The following is an 18,233-nucleotide window of genomic DNA, read 5'->3' on the forward strand; positions in this document are numbered from 1 at the left end:
CGCTGCCAAAAGAAAACGAACCAATACAAAAAATAAACAAACATGAACAAAAAAATTAAATATGGAAAATACTTTCTTGAAAGGAAAGACGTTTAAGAATGCGTTAATGTGTCAAAAATAGGAAGATTGAGCTTGAAAAGTATTTTGTCCAGAGTGTTAATGACGTAAAATATACACCAGCAGACGGAATCCTCTGGCACATTGTGTGTGAATGACGTGAGCCTAAAGCTTCCGAATACTGTGATTTGACACACAAGAGTAAGGCGGAAGTGAAGAAATTAACAGAATGGAGTTGCGTGGGAGATTTCGTGTCTTTTGATGAATTAAGGTGAATAAGATTAACGAGGAAGAAAGGTGTTGAGCGCGTCATGATGCAAGCAATAAGTACAAGAGAGATGATAACACTTCTGAAGATTTTTTTTGCCTGGCTTGTTTTTCATTTAAACCTTGGTATGTATCATCACCTTGGCGTTATAAATATTAATTGCTCTTAAAAGGATTGAAACCTCAACTAACGGTTTGCATAGACAAAACGGCGTAGGAATCAACCTAACATCAAAATATGGTTAAGATTGGCCGGTGAAAATTAACGCAACTGACGATAATTTCTTAAGATGTATTAGCTATGACGTAGCTGTAACTGGATTTTTTATTTTGGTATTTACTGTCACGATTACTCAAATATTTTAACCACAATTTTCTACATTTTCGTTTGGGCCAGAAAAGCGAAATCCTATCGAAATATTACATTTTGATTCACAACACCATCCAAAAACTGTTGACATGTTTAACTCCAGAGGAAAGGGACGAACTTAATTTTCGAATGGAATTTATACACCGCTTTTGTATTAACAATCTATAACAACAAGCCACGTTGACCAGGTTGACCCTGTAATTACTTAAAATCCGGAAATTAAATGTAAGGGAAATATCATGTCTGGTGTGATAGTTCTTTGTCGGCTCCTTAAAGTTTCTATAAGAACCCAAACTATCGCTTAGTTTAATCCCCAAAGTGGACTTGTAGTTGCTTTAAGCTGAATTAAAACAAATCTGGAAGAATGAACACATTTTTTTATTCTTTATTTTCATTCTAAGGTATGTTTTCCATATATCAGCTGTCATAAGAGTTAACTTAAAATAGGAAACCTATTTTATAATCGTATACATTGGTAATATATTTACATTTTTCCTCATTACCTCAATTTTATGATATTTTCTACGTAATAGCATTTTATCCAAATGTTTATAATGAGCAAGTTTCTTGTGTAAGGATCCTTGATCCTTGACTTAGAAGAAATAAATGAAGTACTTCGTTTATACATAACCTAAATATAATATTTATATATTTGGCATGTTCACGTCACCCGAAAACTTTATTATTCTTTATAGACAGACCTTTCATTCTAAGACACAGTTCGACGTATGTGCATTTGGCCAATGAAACGACTTTTGAGCATGACTATTTTCTGCAATTTCCAAGTATTGTTCAGCCAAAAAAAGGCAAAAACAAAAAGGATGGGAACGACGAGGTCTGGTGATGACATTGGGTCCATCATTTAAATGTGGAGTTTGAGTCTCTCTTACATTATTTTAATATCGTCTATGACTTATTTAAATCAAATCACACTCATTGTAAGTGGCCTTTTACATCTGTATTTTCGTAACATGCCGTGCACGACCAGGAGGATCTCCTCTGATTATCCGAGTACGGTGGTAAACAACCACACGGGCTGGAAGCGTACAAAGGAACGGCAGACCACGAGTATGGTGTGAAGTTGCTATGGGGTGAAACAGCACTTCCCGGACTGAAGGGCAGATTGGCAGTTGTGTAAAAATGTTGTGGGCTCCATGGTGCATCATGGCTGTTGAAGTGATTCTCTAGGGCTTTATTTTCCATTTCACTCGTTGTTAGCTCTTCCCCGTCTTTCATCTGTTTCCTGTATTTGGCTCGTCGGTTTTTGAACCACACCTACAACGTAAATGTCAGCTTTTCAATACATTTCACGTGCATAAGCGTATTGCATAAGATCATTGCAATGATCTCGTGCAAAGGAATGTAATTTGTAGGGGATAGTAGGAGAATCTCGTAAGTGGGTCTTACATTGTTTATTATAGCATGACATGAAAAGGATCACTTACGACCCCGCTATGCGTCAGTTTTCAAATTTGGAGAAAGGATTCCAGAACTGGCAAAGTTGTTCAAAATGTCCATAATGTCATAATTGAATATGTATGGTGCCAGTAAAAAGTGGGACCAATAAGACGTGTCGATAGGTTCATTCTGAAAATCAGTTAAATCCAAGGAAATTGATTTATCGCTATTCAATTTGAAGCACAAGTAGCAAATGACTTACAAAAGGGTGTGGCCCCTCAAACATTGAGGGGCCACGCCACAGTGAGTACCTCTCAAAACTTCTGTCCAAATTGTTCAAGTTCGTCAATTTTAATCCGAGTTAATCATCTACATTGTCAAAGAGACTTGTTCCTTTTTCATTTATGGTTGCTTCTTTGGTATGTGTTTGCTCTGACGAACTAACATTTAAGGTTTTCACTCGCATCTTTCAGCTCGTTGTACTCTTGACTCTTTAATCCACCGAGCCGAAATTTTATTCAAAAGTTTTTTTTCCCATTTTAAATCAATCCTTAACTACTCACAAAATAGCTCAAAATGTCGTGAAATGGGTTTATTAATCCTGCTTTTACAATATAACAACGAGTCATCGAATCGCGTGCAGTAATTAAAAGCCAGGTCTGCAAACCGGAAGGGATTTAAGAGGCCAGGTCAACGAACAAGTATGCGAGATGGCGTGCTTTAGCTTGGAAACGGGCGGGGATTTGGAGAATCAGGCAGTAAATCCCTGGGGAAGATTCCTAAAGTGTCCCTTGTGACCCAGACCTCACCTGAATTCGTGATTCTGGAATGTTAATGTAGGCCGCCAACTGCTCCCGCATAACTACATCCGGATAATGCGTCTTTGAGAAAGTGTTTTCCAGTATCTGTAGTTGTTGGTGGGTGAAGGCGGTGCGTGTCCGCCGATGCTTCCCTCTGGATGAACCATAATGTACCTCAAGTATTATATCTGCGAAGAAAAATGAAGTTGTGCTGAACTGTTGAGGGAAAAATACGCTCCAAGCTTGACATGTTAATAATTTGGAAATAAAACGAAAACTGGCCTCTTTATGTTGCTTGAAATATTTCTATGAGTTTCTACATTTCTCTGATCGGTAATCGGTGAGTGTAGGAGAACTCTGCGCAGTACGGATTTTAGACTCCATAATAGTTGCATTTGCTGGAGGAATGAATTTTGAGACTTATTCTCTGTCAGCGCAGACGCGAAACATGTGGCTTCCGTTCTCAGTCTTGTAAACAGCTCTTGGCCAATGTTCTGTTTGCCTTTGCAGTAGCATAATCTGTTTCAAAACATATGAAGAAATAGCAAAAGCACAAGAATTTGCACTTTGGGACCATTCCTTTATGGAAGGGTCTCAAGTTCTTGTTAAAATATCTAGTCTTCCTTGAAATTAGTCACAAAATTGACTACGAATAATCTGAGGGAAATTGAATTGGAAGAGTTAAAATGCTCTTATTTTTCTCTTACATAACGCTGTGAGGTGGGGCCAGAAGCAAAAATTTTCGCGGCTCACCTGCCAGACGTTCTGCTAACGTTAATGCACGGTCTGCAGAGCGAGGTTCTTGTGTGGAATCACATTTGTCGGGTTTGAGTATGTTATCAATAGAAAATGAAGAAGAACTCAAATCTGACTCCATGATCTTTAAAGCAAGTTGGTGTTTTATCGGAGATGGCTCAGAAAAGTCTCACTGAAAGCTAGTTGTGATGACAGCAGTGAGAAAGGATGTTGCCTCTTGTCTCTACTTCAGCTCTCTGCGGATAAAAGAGGATTTTAACGATCTATCAATTCTCATTTCTTATATTAAGGAACGTGCAGATTTAGTGCAGAAGATGGGCTTGCTTAGCAGCTTTCTTTCTCACAGTAAAAGCCTTGGTTCCACCTAATAGCCTTTCGCGACAGGAATTATATGAACCCCGCCTTTTTCTAATCGAATCGCCTAAATCTAGAAGATTATCGAGTGATTTTAGCAGTTTATAAGAAGATTTGATACTTTCGTTGCTTCTTTCTGCTTCTTTATTCTCGTCTAAGTTGATAAGCGTAAAGACGACGAGACAACCCCGAAATCCTATAACAAATTATTGACTATTTTGCCAGATACTGAGAAAGAATTGGTTGACTGATGGACGCTTTTTTATGCCATTAGTATCTAAGAGAAATTAATGCAAACAAACGAGATTGTGTAGCTTTGGTTGAGACTAAAGAAAGACGATTTACTTCTTTTCATCCTTCCTTTGAAAACAAAGTGATAAATAGGAATTGAGACAGTTCGAAATCCTACAACGAATCGTAACTGCGTAACTATTTAAAACATGGCATACAGCACTGAAAAAACACTGAAAGATTTCTCTTTCCTCTAACCAATCCCTTTGCTCTTACTTTTTCTTCCAAGATTTCTAGGCTGTGATTAGGCCGCCATTCAGAGACGTCTAACACTTTGCTTCGCGTGATTGTATACACCTTAACACAGTTACAAGACACTTCCTTTAAGGGTGTCAATTTATACAATTATATATACACTGAGAGAAGTGTACCGATATTAAAAGGTAATCCATTTGAGCTTTGGTATCAAAACAGTCATGCCGAAACCCTTCATTTCATTTGCTATTTGTGCGCTGCTCATTTCCTAGCAGTGGGGTAAAGCAAATCACGCTTAAAGGAAAGAGCATCCGTACTGTATTACCTAAACCAGTTAGATCACTATGTACACATATCAATCTATTTGTAATGCCGATCGTTTGCTCAAGAAATTCGCGCAGCTGACAATGATTGATAGGGTTAAAATTGCGGTGTTGTGGACCTCCTTGGAGAGCCTTTTGTTCAGATACAACGAAGCAAAGGGTAGTTAATTAAACTAGAAAACTATGATCATCCCAGATCATAACATTTTCTGAAAACCAGTGAGTTACGTGCCTTAAAATTGCGACATTATGCACGCCCCTCTTTTCATAACTCAACTTGAAAACTTGGTGATAAACTGGCAAAACCATTACATTCGATATTATTTTGACACGAGACGAAAATGTCCCACTCAAACGGATGCGATATATGTTTATGAGTAAGTTTAATACGTTTAGACATATTTGGGCAACTTTCTAAAATAAGAAAAACGAGAGGGTAGCGCCGTTGGTCTTCGATCGTGAAAATACGGAAATTGCTTTTGATACTTTAGTTTTATTGCCTTACTGAATGATTAAGATCGTCAATTGGGTGATTACCACGTATATAGGGCGATATCCCGTATATGTGTGATCTTTTGCTGGGCATACTCATACTTTCTATCTTTCATTTTGTTAATCCCCTTCCGCTAAGAAGAGTGACTGTAAATGTAATATCCTTTTAGTGAACTGTTTTTCCTTAATTTAATTTAGTTTAGACGCGCCAACGCCTGCTGTCTAGTTTCAGTAATTTTTCTGACTAGTCTGAAGATCTTTTTAACCTGTAGTGACGCAAATTTGGAAAAAATAGAAATAAGCCCATTGCTTTTTCATTCATAACAGCCTACTTTCAAAAAGGTTTATGTATAGATTTAGGAAGAATCTTTAAGTAGCATTCCACTCTTTTGTAAAACGTATATTTTTCATTACTGAGGAACTGTTTATAATGAAGTCAATTTGAGTTTGTAATTAATGGTTTATGAGCGATATGTGCAACAAAATATATGAACTTCATATATTTCATTGTATCTGATGTGCAACAAAGTTGCATATAGCTTTTGTGGTAACTTGCTTGAATATTAAACAATCGTCGCGGTGGTTTCGTATCTGCCATCATGTGGAAATGAGTAGTATGCTCATCGGTTTTTTTTCCCTGTATCTTGTCATATATCTGAAGTTTGAGTTCGGTAATTTCTTACAATTGCTTCGAAACAGTTGCTCCAAACTGTTTCTACTCCTTAGGTTTAAATCAAACACTTTGCTTCCTGATGAATATTGGTAAAACTTTCTGAACGTTATTTTGAGCCATTTCAGTTGTTAGCGTCTTGCCTCGAGAGGGCGGATTACAGGTGACTCGTCTCTCTTTGCACATAATTGGGCCACTACGTCAAGTATGTGAGATACGTCACCAGCCACAAAATACAAATCTTTTCCCGTTCGCAGCCAAACACAACACGGTTGATCCCTGCTTAACCTCGCTGAAATCGCTTTACAGTATTTTTGGACGCGCACGTTTTGGTAATCCTATATTTCTGTCACGCTATTCCAGCTCCACGCCGATGGTACTACCCAAGGTAGAGAGTGTCATTATTATCATTATTTTCTTAGGTGTTTCTTGTCATAGTTACCAGAATTACGAAAATAATAGTGGTTTGCTTTGGCAATGTAGAGAACAAATCTGTTTTCTGCCGCGGAGCTCACCACAAGCTAGCCCTTCCGCATTGTTTAATTTTAAACTGGTGTTAAATGTCCTTGCGCGTTATTTTTACATGTAGGAGGAGTGAGCGCGTTTCAGAAGCTATCTGGAGAATTGAGGACACATATAAGGTTCTCAAGGTTCTCTATGCTTAGTCATAGTGCATATATCGAATCGCAGTTGTTTTTGTCTTTTGAGACTGCAATATGGAACGTGATATACCTTTTTCCTCGTTTTTATATGCGGAAACATCATTGTTGAGGAAACTAGTATTTTTTTGTATGCCACTCGTACTATCTATCAATCCCAAATATATTCTATTCTTCTTTCCTGTCGGAGCCGCAAGATAGATTCTTTTAAAGTGTGGTAAAACTATAGATGATCATCTTTGAATCTGTGCTCAGGCAAATTCATGACGATTTTGAAATACGTAAAATTAAGAAATTTATATTTTAATAGATATTGGCAACTATTGATCATTCATGATCAAGGAATAATATTTTAAGCTTCAACCCGATGGAATTATGTACCTTAAATGCATCGTTTGAAATTACAGGAACTTTTGAAAGACATGATTCCTATTTAGCAAGGGAGATTAGTTGCACTCTGTTAATTCAAACTCAGTTTTAGTTGTGGGACAGTTTCCTCTTTAAACTCGTAAAATATTAGAAATAAACCTTCGCTTCCTTCCAATTATTTCATTATGTTATTAAAACATAACCAATACTGACCGTAAACCGTTTTAGAAAAACTGAGTTACCTTACCTCCTTAGCTGAACCAAGAACTATCCTCAAGCTTTCTATGTACTAGCTGACTCTTTACTCTGAATTTGTAGACTGTCCCCGTTTTGGCTTTGTACCGCATAGTTAAGCACATCCGTCATTTGTCATCCGTCTTGCATTATATGCGTGATAGGTTGTTTGTTTAGTATTGAAGAAGTAACTACTCTGTGAGCTCATTGTGAAAGCCTAATTCTGTCACTCTTTTTAAGGCATTTACTAATCCTGTCTAGTCCCGCTTTATACCTTTGAGACATTTTTTGTTTCGTTCAAGAAAAAATTCCAGTGCCTGAAGTATACACGAGAAATACCAAGGCGGTGTTTAGAACATAGCTAGTTCATTACTATTATAGATGCAGCAAATAATTACAAAATTATTTCTGCAAGACCAGTGATTCTCTGAAGTTACGAAACGTGTTTTTGAAAGGATAATGCTTATAGAGTATTAGTATTAGCGTTATATATTTATACGGGCAGTCGGATGGAAATGACTTAAAGCGATTTTCGATTAGCTGACTATAACTGGAGATTGACAAAGTTAATGTGGCATGCGAGTCTGTCTCCTGAAAACACGAAGTATTTCTTACAAAAACGACTCATCGCCAGTTGGTTATTAAAAATGCATGTTGATGTTGGTTTAAAGCGCAAGAACAATCACAAGTGGGAACCCGTGGGTTCAAGATTTGACGTTTGTGCGCTAAACAAATACTAGTGTAATACTGCAGCTTAAATTTTAATAAAAAGATTAACGTATTGCATTTTTTCGGATAAAGGCCAGATTACCGGTTTGAAAACATCGTTTTCATAGCCTTTTCCTTTGTAAGGATCCTCTGATTCTTCGAAACATCTCTAGGCTTTCACTAAGAATCCGCCAGTGTCCAGAATTTTTACCGATCAATGTGATTGTTTCTTCTTGTAGCGTAGTGGTGTGGTCAAATCATAGTTTACACTGGGATTTAAAGAGATTATTTACTAATGAGACTTCTTATTTGATTGATTATTACGGGCTTCTCATCGAGTAAGGAGGGCTCACAGCATTCTGCTGAACACGCGATGAATCCAGTCATTGCGTGATAGCGAGACTGCGCCAAATTTGCAAATCCTACAAGGGAATGCGTAACCTTGCTTCGCCGCGGAGCAACTTCGCACGAAAGGTGTACCTTTGGTTAAAAAGCGGAACAAGTATGAATTTTTTTTAGCCATTTACCTTTACAGGGCCAGAAGGCAAATGAAAAAGATAGGTCCTTCATCAGAAAGGAATAACAAATCACTTTATCGTGACATAAAAAGTTCAAATGTGATTAAATATCGCGCGATATGCTAACGCATGCCCACACACGACCTATCCAGGACTTCGGTTGGTTTTCAACGTTTCTATCCTACGTGAGAATATTTTAAGCTTAACGCATTTGACATATTTTGGTAACTATAGTATTAAGGTGTTTCTTGAAAAACTTCAATTGAATACTTTTAGAAACACGTAACTAGCGATGAAACAAGTTGCGAATTTTTATTGTTTTACTTCCTTCAGATTCTTTATTTTCTATCTTTCTCAATATCATGAAAATATAAAAAAAATTATCTTCCTTCCTTCAGTTACCTGTGTACAATTTTTAAGGTCACAGTTGTTCTTCGAATAAACTTTTTTAAATGAACACTCTTTAATGAACGAAAGTTGGTGATTCTTTCCAGCACCAGTTCTGTTTTTTTTACGGGAGTCTTCCAAGAAGAGGAGTTTGCATCGGAAGGCGATTATAGACGACAATTATGGCCATGGAAATTGAAAAGAAAAGATTTATAATTTTAACCAATGTATATACAGTTGTTTTGTGGAGAAGCGTGGTTAAAAGTTTCCCTTTTCCGAGATTACACAGTTTTTATTACGGCTTGTGAGTTTCTTAACCAGATTTGCGTCGAAAACTTTGATTGTCAAACTAAGCTGATTATTAAAACAATCAAATAGTCACGAAATCACGTAAACATGCGTTTATATTTTGTCGAGGAAACTCAAAGATTGCTTCCATGAATCCGAAATTATAATATTATACCATCTTAATTAGATAACAACGAGTCTTTAAACTTTGGGTTACAATTTAACCAATTATTTTTGTTCTTGTTTTTTTTCCAAGCCTACGTATGATACACAAGGATTGAATGTTTAGTCAACAAATTGCAGGAAGTGTTTGCTATGTTTAAAAATTCCAATATGCTATTACCGGAAAATTATTGCACTGGTAAATGAAGAGAAATGTAAGCTCTCTGGGAGCAGTTAATACGGCATAAATCAACCTTGATAATCGCTGTGTCTCTATTTAAATTTCCATCCTTATATGTATGTGTTGTAAATTAAATATCTTGTTAAACATAAAGGTAAATGCAAAAAGGTTTAGATGCTTAATATAAGGGATCAAAGTTGTGTTTTCTGTGAAAACAATAGTACTGGATCTAAAGAGAGCCTAATGACTTCACGAAATCGTTCATCTAGTTTTCTACACTGAAGAACTTAATATGTTTAAGACAAACTGTATTTTTGTCGTATTGTTCATGATAATCTTGACATTTTGGTCGGTTCTTGTACTAACTTTCGACCAAAGGTAGAGAGTTCATGGATCACCATCTGACGTAACTTTTGACTGATTCTCAGCTTTACAACTGTTCAACCATTAACGCTGTTCGTAACTTTGTTCAATTTGTAATAATCGTCGAAGTCAACTAGGAGTTTTTTGGACGTAAAAGTAATCAAAAGCCTAACGTTTGCATCTCGTTGTAACTCGAAACTTTGATCCGATCCGATTTAGACTCAAGAATCTGTTCTTTGATAACCAACTTACCAAGAGTTTTTACAATTTCTTTACTGGTCCTTGCTGTAGCGTAATTCGGCATGAATTCATAGTGTATGTAAGAACTGAGCTGCCTCACGAAAGCAATTTTGTGATAGATTTGTGCACCTGACCGCTTTATAGAAAGGAAAAACACGGTATGAGTCTGGCATGACCTTATCACGAGGCTACGGTAGAGTAAAGTTGATTTGTGAGTTTAATACGGCTTTATCTTAATCTATCACGGAACATGGACCACGATTGCTGAATTCTTATCAGAGACAAGACAAAACTACTGGTGACCATGACCATGTACCTTTTCAATTCTCTACTTTGTTCTGATATATTTTCAATAACTTTCGTTATATTCGTTCAGATCCGAAGCATAAGGACTGAGCAGGGTCACTGGGCCTGTTTTGAGGATAAGCGTAGTTATGTTTAGGACTATTTCCATTGTTTTTTGAGCTAAAAGCCAAAGCTTGGCTTAGATTTTCGTGTTGGGGGAGCTGTCCAATGTGCTCACAAATCCGATTGCCGAGGTCGTGTACATAATGGCTAATTTCAGTTACGCTTCAAATTTTTCGACCTGTTGACGAGGATGGATGTAGCCATACTATACTCATCGGTGGCCAGAAACTTACTTGAAGAGAAAAAAAAACATGAGGAAAACATGAAAATTTTAACATTTAAGACGGAATATTTTGATTTCTATAGCATAATGGCCCATAATTGGAAGGTAAGGAAAATGCAAAATGAATAGAAGAGTGTGGCCAAGTATTTGACCCTTTTAGTCTTCAATAGAGGTCTGCTTTAAATTCCTCTCTAAACAGTATTTAAAACGGCATTCAAGAATTTTGTCGCGAGAGTAATAAAAAGAAAATACTTTCAAGGGTTAACCAGGCCATTATGATGAAGAGCAGCGAAGAATAAGTCGACTGGTCTATTAAAGGATCTAGTTTTTCTGAATTTTTTTAGAGAGCTGGCTTTTGTTCTTGAGGTAGAGGATAGGAAGGAAAAATCTATACACAATAGAAGCTGGCGTGAGGTCGATCAATGTCCTTTTTTTCATAGCACAGGTGGGAACTTGGGATATAAAACTGTTGTTTCTTGGCAAATTGCCGCAGAACTTCAGGGTTCGCGATTGACCCAGACCAACATAATGTGAGCGCGCCTTCATGATACGCGGCAACTGAGTTTTATCACACGTAGATGTTTTTTAATGTAGCAGCTCGATGGTTTGCACATGCATGCACAGAACTGGTACACAATTCGGATGAATAGAAGAAAGTTCAGTTCAGGCGAATTTTGTTAGGATAGCGTCTCAACTGAAAAGGGAAAATAAGTTAAAATTATTTTCATATCACTGATTTTGAATGAAAGGAGTGTATTCTGACTAATACACTTCTCCGTTTTTGTTGATCGTTACAAAGTGGGACGCCAGATTAATAGTACTGTAAAGATATTAGTGATGTAAGAGTAAAGGAGGTTGAGCCAAAACTCTGCACCCTTATTTGGCACCCTTGTATCTGTAATTTGTTGTTGTAGAAGCCGTGTTCTATTTTTCATTTTTATCCCTACTGGTGTTCCGAAAGTCGGCAGAGATCTGCACCCTTATTTGGCACCCTTGTATCTGTAATTTGTTGTTGTAGAAGCCGTGTTCTATTTTTCATTTTTATCCCTACTGGTGTTCCGAAAGTCGGCAGAGATATTTGAATTCAATAATAAGAGTAATAGCCACTGAACTTCTTAGATATCGGTTGAAATGTTGGATTTTAATTGAATTGTTATGTGGGTAGAAGCGTTATATGTAGGACTTTTCACACTTGAACTGTACGGAACAACACTTCATGTGTTTCTGTTGATAAGTTGTACAGCGATCTAATTTGATCTAATTTTTATCAATTCTGTCGTCGATAAATATCCTGTATCGTACGTTTTAAACGAAACCGAGTTACCATGCCACCCTGCCCCGGTAAACAATGTCACGAAGCATGTACTGATTAATTTGTCGGTCGATTAGTGAATAATTTCATGTTCTCTTCTTGGAATAGATAATTAATCCTCCTGGCTCCTGGATCACCGCCTCTTCTGCGACCATCCTACAGATTTCTTCTGTGTACCGCTGTTAGCTCAACGCCCCAGTATTTTGAGAAAAAAAGTGTAGGCGCCTAAGAAGATTAGTTCTTGTCGGAATAGGCATAAGCTAACAGTTTCTTGAAAATTACTCAACACTTATATTCGCATTCCAATTAAAAATTAAAAAAAACTGAAAAAAAAAAACAAAACAATAAAAGCTCAAGTTGTGAGCGTCAACGATGACAGAAACAACTTTCGGCAGAAAAAATTTAAACTGTGACCTCTAGAAGAGCACATAACGGGCTAGTTGAACAGAGCATGCTCGATGTGATCTACTCCTTGCAAATTGTAACATAACTTTTATTTCGCGAGAAATGACTGGCTCGTTAGTTTCGTTGTTTGTTTAAATCAGCATAACTTTTAGCTAAACATTGTATATATCTCCAATACCCGTGGACTCGAATCTAATCAATAAGCTATTTTTAAAACTTCTTTACAAAGCAGTTCATTTTTCAACTGTGTCCAAACAAAGCTAATTAATACGCAAATGATAAGAAAACTAAATTAGCTGATCATTAATTCAACTTACGCACATCCTCCGGGCAAGATGTTCTTTCTGTGGAAGAAGTCCATATCCAGCGCAAAATAAGAAATTGTTTTTAAAGCCAATTTAGGATAATTGATATTCGTAGTATATCGTCTGTTATACGCGAGGAGACTACATTCCACAGAGTGGTTGCAAGCTTTTTCAACATAATATTGATCCTTAGACGTCTCGAAACGCTGCAAATTGAATTGTAATTGATTACGACAGCTCTAAATTCGTTTATAAAGCCGCCATCCGTTGCCAAGAATGTTCGCTAGACAGTTTATTTCCATCATATTTGGAAAGTTCCCATCGGAAAAAAAGCGGGCGAGCTATCTCTGTTGTTTACGTCAAGTCGCAAAAGTAACTAAAGAACAATGCTTGTGATCGACGACAAATGTTTACGATATTTGGTTTAAGGTAATAACTTTAGAATGACCCTGGAGGTCGTTGACCCTTTAATAGCTCTATCTATTTACGTTTAACTTATAACTCTCCTTCCCTCAAGATCAAAGAAAATTTGTAGCAGTTTCGTTGGTGAATTTTTTGTTCATAAGACAAAGATGCCAGTCTGACGTCTCTTCTTAATGAAGTATCATCCAATTTGAACGAGACGTAACCCTGGAAATGATAGTAAGATTAATCCCTTCAAAAGCTAGATAAATATAATACTGGTTTGCCTACCCAGGTATTTTTTTAATTTTCAGATGTCTGCGACTGTAAATTAACGAAGGTGACAAACATGTTTAAGCTGATGTATGAAATGTTTTGGCCTCTATTTCTTTATTGCGCTTGAGCTAAGAATTGGGAACACCTTGAATATTCGGGAATACAAGATACATACTAATCATACAACGTATGCTGGTCTTTCACTTTGTAGGTTAACAGTAAACTGAAAGAAGTTCACCAACGCTTGACTTTTGGAGGTAGTGGTCTAACCAAATAGTTAGCATTGCAGTACAGAGCTTACGTTTATTGTATTTAAACGTTAATCGGGTAATACGTTTATTTTTGAAACGTCATGGAAATCATTGCAACTTATGAAAGTTTGGCATAGCCACTGAAGATAGCTGAGGTGTTAAAAGCAAATAAATCCTTCACTGGAAAGGAGTTGTTTTGGATGCAATGAAGTAAGAGCCATTTAAAAGTAGAATGTGCGATTTTGTTTTCTTTTCTCGGTCACTTAATCCACGGAACAATTTACTATTTATATATATAGCTCCGGAGATGTTTTTAAGACCAATACAAAGTTTGAAGTCTTATAGATTACGGAAGATTAGCATGGATTAACCTATAAGAAAGAGACCTAAATTAGATGGGTAGACGGCCAGATCCTCTCCACGACGAACTTTGACTTTGTTCTCTCTGCGCTGGTGCTAAGAGTTTGCTTTGTTTTTCAACTGGGCGTTGAAATGTACACATGATTGTCGAAATAAGATAGGCAACACGCTGAGTTCTGATGCAATATGAGGGAAAAGGGCGGAACTTAATTCTATTTATGATTTAAATCTAGGTAAGATATGTTTTTCCCAATGACTTAGATAGGTAAAAGGATTGTGGAGAATTTCTTTTTCTGCAATGTATACTAATACTGGCCGCAAGGGCTGATCCTTATATTTTCAAGCTAAAGCCATCAGGAGCTTGATGAGAAAAAGAAGTTTATCAGTCGTTTATTAATCAGATCATACCCACTCTAAAACATAGACGATCACGTAATCAAATGCACAATACGATCATTTTTTTCGAATGGTCAGGAAAATTCTAAAGCAGCTAAAAAGACCATTTTCTTTGAGGGCGGCAGGTCAAAGTTAATGCTTAAGAAATACTGGGACTTCTTTTGTTAACTGCTTGGTGTTGACCCGGTAGTTTCTCGACTTAAGCTAACTTGAAATTGTTCGATCAAACTGGCATGTTCCTTGTCAGGTTCATCTGGTTCTTTATTTTATGTGTGCTAAGACATCAGAAATGTCAGATAAATTCTCTGGAAAGTGTTGTTCACATATCATGTGGGTTGCCTGCTCGATGAATGATACGGAGCGGTGGAAGTGATCATGCATTCGAAGGAACTTAATTAAGTCATATTTCCTAAGGGAGCACTTAATACCGAGGACGGGACACGACCCATTCCGAAACGGAAACGAAATGATGTAATTCATTATAAAATTTAGGGGAAAATGTTGGTGAATTCCTTATTTCCATTGATGAATGGAGGGTTACCTAAGGCGTGATGAACTCGTCGACTTTCGTGTTCAAAAACGTGAAATAGCGTCAAGTGACCATTGTCGTAAAGGCTAAGCAGAAACTTGGTCGAAACAGCTGTTGTGACCAAGCGCGAGTGCGCAACTGGGTTTATATGTGCCCGAGGTTCACACATAAATGAAAAGATCAATACTTTTTCCAAAACCTTCAATGCCAGATTTACAAGTATTTCTCGCATGACTGTCTCCTAAAAATTTTCATAAAGATTTCAATTCCTGAATCAAAGTATTCGATTGATCCGCTACTTTTATGCAAGCTGCTCATTCTAGAGTTTCAAAATAGTTTCTTTATAAACGATTTTCTCCACCAGGGCCGTAGCCAGACCTCAGAACGAGACGAGACAAGTTTCGAGCGCCGAAGGCGCAAGCCGCTAGGAGAGTCTGGGGGCATGTACGTCCCCCTCCAGAAAATTTTCAAATCTAGAGGCTCAGAAATGCTCTTTTAAGCATTTTCGGTAGCATTTTTCTTCAGAAAAGTCAATCTTGGGCAAAATCAAGACGAGGTTGTCTCGTCTTGCCTCATGCTAGCTACGGCCCTGTCCGCGTTCCGCCACTTTGATTGCATCGAAAAAATAAATTTCCTCTGAAACGAGCGGAATCATTCGGCACAATTCCCGTCCAATCCTGTGCCCAATAAAGTTTGATCAAATTACGCGAAAACCAGAAAATGATATCGTAAACATTGTGTCTCATAGCTTTCTCGCTCGCTGATATGCATCTCATCATTTCAAAATTTCACATAAATGTCTAAAATGCGTTGGAAGTTAAGATGGATTACAAAGTTAAAAATTAAAGGTGTGAAAAGGCAGCATTTCAGATATTGTTTGAATTAAAATGATATGGACTTTTAAATTTCTTTGTGTCTTAATCGCCGGAAATGTGCCAATTTAGAGCCACGCAATAGCATAAATCTATTAAAATGTGTCTAATTTCTAATTGATCGACAAAGCCTTAGTTCCTTAGATGCCTTTCCATATCCCTGATGCTATGGTTAGTGTCTGTGTTGTATTGTATACTCCAAATGTCATTCAGAGAAATCGCAAGACGTCACATTTTATGAGTACTCCCGTATAGAATTATTAAGAATCATTCTCTTGAAGAAGTGCTCAGCTGCTATGAAGATTTTATTTTCTGCTTGGGATAGTTATGAAAGAGAGTTTGATTGTTGTCAAATACTTCACCTATTTTTCCTGAAACAGGGTTATGAATGGTAGTAACCCGTTTTGCCAGAGTAAAGCATTTTTTGGTATTTTTTCGATAGGTTTTTGACCTTTTGACGTAATGACATTGCACGTAGCCAAAGGTTTAGCCCAAAATGAGGGATTCTTTGGACTTCCATGGACTTTGCTAGCTCTCTGAGAGAAGAAGAGAACAGTGAGGCGGAGAACTTTTACTGCAACGTACAATAAAAAGTCGTACAATAAAAAGTCGTACAATAAAAAGTCGTACAATAAAAAGGAGTGAGTGTAAGGGGAGAGATAATCAAATTAATTTAAGAATAATACAGACTAAGGCTAGACGTACGAAATGGCAACTTTGCTTACTTGATCAGCCCTAGCTTCTAAAATTCTCCACGAGATGGTTGGTGACGGCCGCTGTACGTAACTCGTCGTCAGAGGAAGCTAGAGGAGGTTGGTGTGATTTAGTAGATTATCAAGCTGCTCGACGAATTTATTCAACCGGTGCCATATAATATTCTTGAGTATGTTTTCTCAGCCAATCCAGTCAAATGAAAAACTTTTTGGAAACAAAGCATTTCGTGTGCATGTTTGTTTATTTTTTTTTCTAAGTTGGTTTTACTTTGTCGAAGTGCATTTTTAAGAAATACCGAACATAAGTCAATGTGATGATCTGCAAATACAAAAGTTAGATATGGAATCTAATACAAGATTACAACAGTGGATTGATTAAAAATTCTTTGTCTGCATTCTCAAACTGTTTATGCACGATTTCTGCCGCTCTCTCGGGCCCGGTCTTTCTCGTTCCTCCCCAAACCGCTAGGATGCTACGTTGAAACTCAGCGGTGACGTTATGGAGAAAAAAAAAGAAGCCATGAATAAATTGACAACGTTCAACTGTCCAAGTTTTGGTTGAAACGAAATACAGAAGATTAAGCGAAACTTTGAAAGTGCGTCAAACAGGAAGTATGTGATTGTTTAATTACGAGTCATTGGAGGAGTTTGAATGAGCTATGTTTACCAAAACAGATCAACAGAAAACTGCATCAATTGAGGATACATTAAAAATTGGAAAGACAGTACACGGTAAAATGTGAAAATCTGAAGGTCGCAATTTTTCGTTTAAAACTTCCTTGTTAAAATATTGACTAGCCTGATATAATTTAACATTTTTTGTGATGGATGTAAAAGTAATGGCCACTGAACCCATGTTGGTAATTTTGTAATTAATTTGCGTACTCTTTCCATTGTAACCAGGATTAACTGATTGTTTCATCGACTGGTTTTTTTCTCCCCGTTATTGTAGCATAAGGTTTATTTTGCAACTTTAAGATTTTGTGCAGAGGATGGCAAACTGAAAGCTTATCCGAATAGCGGAGTAGTTAGACATGTTTCATGAGCGTGGGCCTCGGGCCCACGCTCATGAATCGAAATATGTGGCAAGAACGCTCGTGTCGATATGCAGGAGGCGTGTCACATATAGAGTGAGAAGTGACCTCACTGACCATCGAGTTCTCTCAGTGTAACTCGGTAGTAGAGCATTGGAGCACAAAATCCAAAGGCTTGCATGCGATTGGGTTTGTGTGGGGTCCTCCGGTTTTGTTTTTTATCCCGCGAGTTTTACATTTCTCTATTTAATGGCAGGGTTGGGGTAGGAGACGTTAATTTCCCACACACGAGATAACTGTGTGATGGATGTCCTCCTCTGGGGTGGGATGGGTGGGATATTGGGCGCACTTAATTTGGAGCCTCGCTCTGTTGTGCGACCCTCACCTCACTCTGGTGAAAGTGATTAAAAAAAAAAAAAAAAAAAAAAAAGCTGAACGTTTGGCATAATTCTTAATCTGCGTTCAACTTTGCTGATCCAAGTAGTATGCAGGACGCTTTTCACAAATGATTTTGACTTAACTCGCCAGCGGCTACGATTACTTTACTACAGCTTTTTTCGCAAAAAAAATCTGCTTTAGCGAAATTAGAAAGAACCATGGCTGAGGTCCTGGAACCTCCACGAATACCTCAGAATTTTCTTTGTCCCACGAATGTGAAAAATGTC

At 37.4% G+C, this 18,233-nt stretch overlaps 1 protein-coding gene and 1 long non-coding RNA gene across 5 annotated transcripts in view; one reads left to right on the plus strand and one right to left on the minus strand.

The window, feature by feature from the left end:
• Nucleotides 1–18,233, plus strand: part of LOC148724267 (uncharacterized) — a 79,796-nt gene that overhangs the window by 51,442 nt on the left and 10,121 nt on the right. The window lies entirely within an intron of this gene.
• On the minus strand, nt 1,052–10,243 carry LOC111335512 (diencephalon/mesencephalon homeobox protein 1-A). Of its 3 annotated transcripts, none has more exons than XM_022941434.2 (4): nt 10,095–10,243; nt 3,646–3,884; nt 2,902–3,080; nt 1,052–1,969 (listed from the first exon to the last, which is right to left on the minus strand). In XM_022941434.2, the coding sequence occupies exons 2-4, from the start codon at nt 3,767–3,769 to the stop codon at nt 1,628–1,630; spliced, it is 645 nt and encodes a 214-aa protein (XP_022797169.1). In that variant the 5' UTR covers nt 3,770–3,884; nt 10,095–10,243; the 3' UTR covers nt 1,052–1,627. The 3 variants fall into 3 exon arrangements, with proteins under 3 accessions (XP_022797169.1, XP_022797168.1, XP_022797170.1); XM_022941433.2 differs by lacking the exon at nt 10,095–10,243 and adding an exon at nt 7,249–7,403; XM_022941435.2 differs by lacking the exon at nt 10,095–10,243 and adding an exon at nt 4,510–4,702.

This window comes from Stylophora pistillata, chromosome 9 (assembly GCF_964205215.1).
Source record: "Stylophora pistillata chromosome 9, jaStyPist1.2, whole genome shotgun sequence".
Lineage (NCBI taxonomy): Eukaryota > Metazoa > Cnidaria > Anthozoa > Scleractinia > Pocilloporidae > Stylophora > Stylophora pistillata.